At 34.2% G+C, this 8,873-nt stretch overlaps 2 protein-coding genes across 2 annotated transcripts in view; one reads left to right on the forward strand and one right to left on the reverse strand.

The window, feature by feature from the left end:
* The first annotated feature begins 599 nt into the window (after nucleotides 1-599).
* Nucleotides 600-4,731, forward strand: LOC18032484 (monocopper oxidase-like protein SKS1). Its single transcript, XM_006421627.2, has 9 exons — nucleotides 600-799; nucleotides 1,678-1,787; nucleotides 1,921-2,191; nucleotides 2,284-2,422; nucleotides 2,778-3,144; nucleotides 3,396-3,761; nucleotides 3,849-3,927; nucleotides 4,169-4,368; nucleotides 4,463-4,731. Exons 1-9 carry the CDS (start codon nucleotides 650-652, stop codon nucleotides 4,566-4,568), a joined length of 1,788 nt encoding a protein of 595 aa, XP_006421690.1. The 5' UTR covers nucleotides 600-649; the 3' UTR covers nucleotides 4,569-4,731.
* A 3,704-nt stretch (nucleotides 4,732-8,435) lies between these two features.
* The window catches only part of LOC18032849 (NAC domain-containing protein 7), a 1,702-nt gene continuing 1,264 nt past the window's right edge, over nucleotides 8,436-8,873 (reverse strand). Inside the window, exon 3 of the mRNA XM_006421630.2 lies at nucleotides 8,436-8,873. This exon is cut by the window's right edge and continues 264 nt beyond it. Coding sequence (XP_006421693.2) covers nucleotides 8,508-8,873 — 366 coding nt within the window. The 3' untranslated portion in view covers nucleotides 8,436-8,507.

Here is an 8,873-nt window from a genome sequence, read left to right on the forward strand (position 1 = left end):
GGATAAATATCAATAAAACGGATTTCAAGACCAACCGTTATTGAAATTAATGGCAGTTTTGAAAGAGAAAAAAGTGTATCACTCAAATCATTCATTGCTATGAAATTTCATTGTGTAATAAATCAAAATTCAAAATCATTATCGGACAAATACAATGTCAAATTTAAGAAGACCATTTTAATGACATTCACTTAAAATGGATAATAATTGTTTTTCTTCTGATAAGGTTAAAAATTATAAATGATTATGATCGTATTAAAATTTTTAAGAAAGCACATCAGTAATGAAATTAACTTTTGATTGTTGAGTAAACAACTCGAAACAAATTTTCTCCAAATTTGTTTTAATTACCCAAATTAAAAGCTCTCCAAATTTGTTTTAATTACCCAAATTAAAAGCTCTAAAATAGGATTAATGTATACACGTATATATTCAGACACAACTGGTGAAGCCGGTTACCCACGCGGATTCTGTTTGTTTTCTTGCACACTCATAGAACTTCAAATACAACAACTCCTATAAAGAAGCCGCTCTCCCTCTTTCTCACTATTTCCCTGTCTGATAATGTGAAAAAATAAAAAAAATAAAAAAACAATCTTAAAATCACTGAAAATTTTCCAAAAAATCCAAATACAAACAAAAAAGTTATATGGCTTCGTTAAGGTTCTTGTCCCTGTTTCTGGTTCTTCCAATTCACATTGCTTTGTTTTCAAGCCTCTGTTTCGCTGAAGACGATACTATCTTCTACGATTTCAAAGTCTCTTACATCACTGCTTCTCCTCTAGGAGTCCCTCAACAGGTTCACCTTTTCTTATCTGGGCTGTTATTATTTGGTTTAAAAAGTTGCAAAAATAGTAGTTTTTCGTTCTGTTGAACTCGTTTTCTGTTTGGTTTTGGTTTTGGGTCTACTGGGGTGCCACTAAGGAGTAAAGGCACTGTTCTTTTGTTTTTCACACTCAATTTTTTTGGTTAATGTTTACAGTTTTATGCTTTATGTTGTGCTAGCTATTTTTATGATGATCTTGTGATCTGGGTTTTGAATTTTTTTCCTCTCCTTTTACAGTATTTGAATTTTTTTTTTTTTGTCATTCTTGTAAACGGGGAATGAAGTGCTAGTGAATATGTTCATGATACATATATTGTTTTTTTCTTTTTTGGGTTTATTTTTGAATGTTGTTGGATTTGATAGTGCAGTTTGAGGATTGTTGAAGTAGTCTAAATGTAATTATAGGCCAATCTTGAATATGGGGTTCGTGCTTTTGATTTTATCTCTCTTTATTTTGTGGCAAAGGCTATTTATTTAGCCACATTGGATAGTGTGGTTTCATTGTTAGTGAAGTGGCTTAATGATGATACGATAGTGGTGTTTTAATGTTTGTTGAGTAATGGTTGGTTGTGTGTTGCTAATGTGCCACCTCCGCAAATTTGAACGAGTTTTATTTGCTCATTTTCATTCGCACGTTCTCCCCCCCAGGGGCCCAAAAAAAAAAGTTTTCTTAAATCACAATGGTCTTTATTGAATGTGTGAAAAAGTTTTTGAATTGAGTAGTATGTTTGCTTTTTAGTGTTTTCAGTAATCTATGGTTTATGTTTCAAATTTTATTGTGTGAGAAACTATGACTTTGCTGATGGTCAATTGGACTAATTGTACTTCTGTTAAATTACTTGTGGATGCAGGTTATAGCGATTAACGGAAAGTTTCCCGGTGCGGTTCTTAATGCTACTACTAATAACAATATTGTTATTAATGTACAGAATGATCTGGATGAAAGTCTCCTAATGACTTGGTATGTTTTAGCCAGAATTTCTTATATATATATATTATTTTTATTAAAACCAATTTCAGATTCAGTTGTATCCATTTCCTGCCTTTTCTTGGGTAATTGATTTTTGCGAAAATTATAATTGATGCATTTGCAGGCCTGGGATTCAAATGAGGCGTAACTCATGGCAGGATGGTGTCCAAGGAACAAATTGTCCAATCCCTTCGCAATGGAATTGGACATATCAGTTTCAAGTCAAGGATCAAATTGGAAGCTTTTTCTACTTCCCATCTCTCAATCTTCAAAGAGTGTCTGGTGGTTTTGGTCCTGTTATTATTAATAACAGGAAAGTTATCCCAATTCCTTTTGATCAGCCAGAGGGGGATATTATTTTTCTGATTGGTGACTGGTATACCCGCAACCATACGGTTAGTTCTTTTTTTGAGTTGATTCTTTTTCTGAACACGGAAAGGATAAACTCTATTTTGGACTCTAATGCTGGCTTCTTTCTTGATGTAAGGCGTTGAGGACAGCACTTGACTCTGGGAAGGACCTTGATATGCCAGATGGAGTTCTCATTAATGGGAAAGGACCATATCGATACAACACCACTCTTGTTCCTGGTGGCATTGAGTATGAAACTATTAATGTCGATCCAGGTAATTGTTCTGTTGTTATAGAGAAATGTATTTTTCCATAATTTTTTTTAATCTTGCATTTCTAACAAGTTTGCTTTGTGCTGCTTAGAATACTGTTTCTTCTTTTAAATTTAGACAAATCAGTTGTCTCTGCTGTTAACAGTCGTTTAGTTGATAAGCTTGTTTACCTACTTTCACGTGATTGACTTTTCATAATTTCATGTTCTTGACTAAATGGAAAAACTTTAGTTATTGCAGCCTGAAATTTCTTTTACAAATGTGAATAGTGAGAGGCTAATTGTTGGTCATATACCAGCAGTAGTATCTGCAGAGAATTGTTTGAAATACTAACTGCTTGTGGCATAATATTGTGCAGGCAAAACATATCGAGTTCGAGTGCACAATGTTGGGACTTCAACTAGTTTGAACTTCAGAATTCAGAATCATAACCTGCTTCTAGTTGAAACAGAGGGACATTATACATCCCAGCAAAATTATACCAGTTTTGAGATTCATGTGGGCCAGTCTTATTCGTTTTTAGTTACAATGGATCAGAACGCAAGTTCTGATTATTACATTGTGGCCAGTGCTAGGTTTGTGAATGAGTCAGTTTGGCAAAGAGTTACTGGTGTTGCCATCTTGCACTACTCCAATTCTAAAGGAGCAGCAAGTGGTCCTCTGCCTGAGGCACCAAGTGACATTTACAACCAATGGGCAGCAATGACGCAGCCAAGGTCCATCAGGTATGTTCTTGAACACGGAAAGTTTCTAAGACAGAAATTTTTCTCTCTTGGCACTGTCTTTAAATATTATGTCAGAGACATTCTCTCAGACATAATGGTTTATTTACTTCTTGTGAAATTGCCTTTACCCAACTTGTCATCTATTTTAACTATTAAGGATACTGATCTAGCATTATTTTGACATAATTTTTTTTTATGGTTATTACCTATTTATCTACCTTTATTAAATTCACAATTTTTCTGTTGATTAGGCAAAATACATCTGCAAGTGGAGCTCGTCCAAATCCGCAGGGTTCTTTTCATTATGGTTCAATCAATATTACTGATACATATGTGTTAAGGAGTTTGCCACCTGTGACAATAGATGGGAAAGTTCGTTCTACGCTGAATGGGATTTCCTTTGTGAAACCCGAAACACCAATCAGGCTTGCTGATAAGTACAATGTGAAGGGAGCTTATAAGCTAGATTTTCCAAATAAGCCGCTGACTAGACCTCCCAGGACGGACAGATCTCTTATTAATGCTACATACAAGGGATTTATAGAAATCATATTGCAGAACAATGACACCAAGATGCAGAGCTTTCACATGGATGGTTATTCATTTTTTGTTGTTGGGTAAGAATTTTTTTCCCCACTTTTCTTTGAAATTCACTTATGTGGTGTATTAGTTCAAAGCATCATAATAATTGTGCTTGAATGCAGGATGGACTTCGGTATATGGACAGAAAGCAACAGAAATAGTTATAATAAGTGGGACGCGATTTCTAAGTGTACAACTGAGGTTTGTAATACGTATCCTACAAGCTTTATTTTATACATCAATTGCTTAATATGTTTTTAAAGGATTTTATAGATTTCTGCTGAATTTTGAGTCGATTTAACACCATATCTAGTTTGCATGTAAAAATGAAGCATCTTATTTTTAAAAGCAAATATGGGAATGACTCTTGACTTTGATGGTACTCACAAAATATTTGTTCTTACTTTTTCCAGGTAATTTATCTAATCTTTCTTCTATGTAGGTTTATCCTGGGGCATGGACTGCAATCCTTGTTTCTCTCGATAATGTTGGAGTATGGAATCTTCGAGTGGAGAACCTTGACAGATGGTATCTAGGCCAAGAAACATATATGAAAATTGTCAATCCAGAGGAAAATGGCGATACCGAGATGGGACCTCCCGATAATGTTTTATATTGTGGTGCCCTTCAAAGCAAGCAGAAGTAGCTATCTGAAACTTTATTATATAATCTCTCTTTACTCACTTTTTAACAAGCATGCCTAATGCTGATTAATTTGTTTTATTGTGATTTTCAGGGCACAAAAACGTCATCACTCTTCTGCAACGTCACTTGTAACTGGAATCTGGAATCTCGTTCTTACTTTGGTGATGGCAGTCTCTGCTGGAATTTTGCTCTGCTGATAGGTAACGAACTGAAAAAAAAAAAAACACAAAAAGCAAAATACTGATTCTCATTTAATTGTAGTCAGTGATGTGAGTGAAGTTAAAGGGTTTAGAAATTAGAATAGATCCGCAAATTTAGTCTTGTTTGTAAAATTTTTCATTGTTTCTGACATTTATTTTGTAATCTTGCCCTTTTTTTTAAATATTGTTAGGTCATTGGGGATCCATCATTCTTTATGTTGTTGGAAGATGCATACTGATGATTAACCCATTCTCAGTGCCATTTTGACTTTTTCATACTCTGAATTTACAGAACGATAGCGCTTCAACTTCCTCTTGATTTGCTAATTAATTTTAGATATTTTGTGCACATCGCTACCCCACACAAATGAAATTATAACATATGATATAATTGTAATATTTTGTCATCATTTTGGCAATGATATCAATAATGCATCATTTACCACGGTGATGCGTGCTTTCAAATTCCAGGGAACAATAGGGATGGGATAAAAAAAACGTTACGTTCTTGTTGGGTCCAATACAAAGGGATTTTTAGGTTATGCCTGAGTGGTGATTTATAAATAAGATTTATGAAATAACATGATCTTGATAGTATAAAATGCATCAATGCAACAAAAATACTAAGACTCAGTTCAATGTTAGAAATTTATTTTAATCGTTACAAAATTTAAAGATATATTATAATATGAGGTCTAGAGAGATACTAAATATATAGTTTTGAAGTATAGTATGACAGAGACTCTGGATACATATAGATTTATATACAACTCAGGTTTTTGCCAAAACTAAATCGGAAATCTACTATGAAGAAATCTATTCATATTCTACATTGTTTGTGGAGAGAAGAAAGAGTTAGTTCTCATTAAAGTTTCAGTTGGTGCCATCAGAATTTGAGAGCGCCAGTTACATGTTGGACGACAAGTTCAGTGACTCAATGTTTAAACTTTGATACGAGAGTGTATATACAAATAGCTAAACTAAATTGATTGTTCATGAATTGGGATGATTACGCAGCTCCATATTACTAAAATTGGGACCAAAAGTTTTCTCCTCCCTTAAGAAAGAATTGGGAAAATCAAAGATGGTATTCCTGTGATGTGGCGGAAGAGTCAAAGGAAAATTATTAAAAAGAAGAGACTTATCCTGCGTCTCAAGTAAAGCATGCCTGATCATTAGAAAACTCTCATGACTAACTTGAATAATTAGTAAGCAAATCCCATGTGACTATTGCTTGAACCTCGCTACGTGTAATGGTTTAATTGGTTAAAAAATGTGTAAAAACTCTTAAATGCGTGCTTTGAGGGGACAATAAGCTGTCTTCTTGGGTCCTAGAAACATGATCAATCAGTAGATTAAGAAATTGTTGGCTCTAAGCAGAGCAATTCATTTTTTGTAAGTAAACAATAATAAGTAGGGTTAATATATAACAACATTAAGATTCTACTGCAAGTATTGGATAATGTTTGTGGGTGGAAAGACATAATAGCAGTCACATGGACTTGTTACAGAATGTGCAAAAATATGATGTTATCTTCTCACACAAACAACATTTTAATTAATAAAACCCTAATTATTCAGTCACCCACGATCACTGCGTTGCTCATTTCATGCGCAATTCTATCTTTGACTACACAGTGCACTCTTTCTTTCAGTTCCTGATCAGAAGGAGAAGAAAATGCATGCCCCACGTCAAATTGAGTCAGAGATAAGCACTGACTCCAATACTAGTTGGCTATTTTTGTGCTCCTAGGATTCTTTTTGTTTATTAACTGTCTCTTTAGAATGTGAGATATTGGTCCACGAGTACACCACTCACTATGATTATGTCGTTTGAAAATTTTGAAAAATTCCATTTTGCTTAAAAGTTACAATCAGCCTTGACTTCACAACAAGTAAACAATCTGTTCATATAAATATATAACATGCTGTAAAAGTTTGAAACTATAGAGCGGCAGATTCCTGGTATCACTCCTTGCCAGCTCTTTCTTTTAATTTAGAACATAGCCGATAGCTCTAGCCAGAGAGTTTCTTAATTCTACCTTCATTCATGCTCATGCATGCATGCTTCTCATTCTTCTTTGGCCTATGCAAATCTACTATTTCGCCTTGCCTGCGTTCTCGCATGCAACGAGAGAGACTAGCAAAGACTGTCTAGCAGGTAATGAATTTAATATACTTGTTCTTTATCCATATGCGAAAGTAATCTTGGGTTATCAAGTTCTTGATATCTTCCATACACATTATCTCTCTTTTCAAAGTTTCAACAAGCTTAATGAATCAAGTTATTATTAATAAAAGAATGACCATTTTGCTTCTTCCGCCACTTATTTCATAATCTTCCAGCAGATTATATTAACGCACAGGATCCATTTTTCTCGGAAAATGACACTTTCCTCTTTTCGACACCCATTTGCTTGTCCTCTTTTGGATGAAGTATTGAAACTTTGTTATAATGACACTTTCCTCTTTTCGACACCCATTTGCTTGTCCTCTTTTGGATGAAGTATTGAAACTTTGTTATTCTTTCAGCTCATGTTTAAAGCTTGCTGCATGAATAATATGTGGTGATGGTGCTACTATTTTGGTCACACAAGATACACTTGATCACTTGCCGTGCATGCGTCTCTGCACCGCACGCTCCTTTTTTTTTTTTTTCTTTTTTCACTCTAATGGATATATCTAATTTATTTATGGTGTATATTTCCCAATAGATTATTATCACGTATGTATTTACTCTTACATAATAAGTTTAAAGGGGTACACGTGCAAGAATCCAACAGAAAATTGTGTATATAATAAGAACACCTAAACTTTCTATTAGTTCATGCTAATAATATAAGTTCAAGAGTATGATTGAATGGTTTTCTTTAGCTGACTACCCGAATTTAAATCTTAAGAAAAGTAAGAGAGCAAAATAATTGATTTGGATATTACCACTTTCTAGTTGTTCTCTTTTTTTAAAAAAAAAAAAATTAGATGACCCTCAACTAATGAGCTAGCTTTTGGCTATCGCACTTATGCTTGTTAACCAAAAAAATCTATGAAATGAAAGTCTTACGTAACTTCTAAATAAATATATAAAACTTAATGATGCCCAAGAATCCAAATCATAAAATCTATCGTCTTCGGGTGGCAATTGCATATTTGATATCTGGCTGATTGAATCAATAATATTTGTTTGTCTTCTAAGCTTTCAAAAAGAATATTAGAGTGCGTCTGTGTCTTTGCCATACTTCACAGCAAAGCATTCAGTACATTACCATTGAACTGTGTACAGAACACTTTGCAAAAGTCTATTGCATGTTACGGTTTTGAATGTCCAATAATTAATTAATTGAATTGTTGGATAACGTTTACTTCAAATTTGGTCTGATTTACCCTTAACCATTAGTCCTCGTATATATCGAGCATTAAGACGCTTTGTCTTTTAGACTCTGTAAAATAGAACATGTACATTTGGAACCCCATCGAAGCAGAAATTCAATATGTAGTAAAAAGAAAAAAAATAAAGTAAATTGTAAGCTAAATACATTTCATCGAGTTGAACATACAAACTTATAAGCAATCGATCTCCCTGTCGATTCCATAAACAGCACATGTGGCTCTTAAATGTGCAGGCTAGATAAAAGGCCTTTACATATATAACCAGACAAATATATTTGCTGCAACTCCACATCTTACAGCAACTCACTCAACTCCACATTCAACCTAATAACACTTAGAAGTTAATACTAGATTAATTTGAAATATTAACTTAATACTAGGACAAAGACCTAGAAGCTCTCCAAGAGAGCCTAAAGTTATAATATTGTTATGTTTTATTATTTACAGGAATTTAGATCGTAATGATTTCTTCCCTTTAATTAATTACCTGTAAACTGAATGTCCTATAATCAGTATATACTGTTTGATAGTTATTATGAATAATATGTGTCACTTCCATAGATCAATTTGACAACTGGATGTTGAGGTTGAGGCATTTTCCGGCGCCATTTCTTGCTTGTTCATCAGCTGTCTCACCAGTACATTATTTGTCTGCTCATTTCCCCGAAAGACGTTGTTATTGGCAGCAATTGAATCCTCCTGGCTGAGCTGAGAAGCAACAAACTTGTCGAGAACTCGCCAGTCAGTCACTTGATCCACTGCCTGCTCATAGTTTTGATCCCTGCCGAAAAATTGCAAGTTTTGTTGCATATGTTCTTCTTGTGTAAGTGATGAAGACTGCTGCAAAGTGCTTGCATGGTTCATGTCTAGACCATATGCAGTCATGGGGTTGCCGTTTACATTGGCAGCTGCTTG

This window comes from Citrus clementina, unplaced genomic scaffold, assembly GCF_000493195.1.
Source record: "Citrus clementina cultivar Clemenules unplaced genomic scaffold, Citrus_clementina_v1.0 scaffold_9, whole genome shotgun sequence".
Taxonomy (NCBI): Eukaryota; Viridiplantae; Streptophyta; class Magnoliopsida; order Sapindales; family Rutaceae; genus Citrus; species Citrus x clementina.

Bases quoted from the DNA above. Each gene is read 5' to 3' on its own strand.
- LOC18032484 (XM_006421627.2), top strand. From the start codon at position 650: ATGGCTTCGTTAAGGTTCTTGTCCCTGTTTCTGGTTCTTCCAATTCAC. The intron at 3,762-3,848 runs GTAAGAATTTTT...GCTTGAATGCAG, and splicing joins TATTCATTTTTTGTTGTTGG to GATGGACTTCGGTATATGGA. The intron at 3,928-4,168 runs GTTTGTAATACG...TCTTCTATGTAG, and splicing joins TTTCTAAGTGTACAACTGAG to GTTTATCCTGGGGCATGGAC.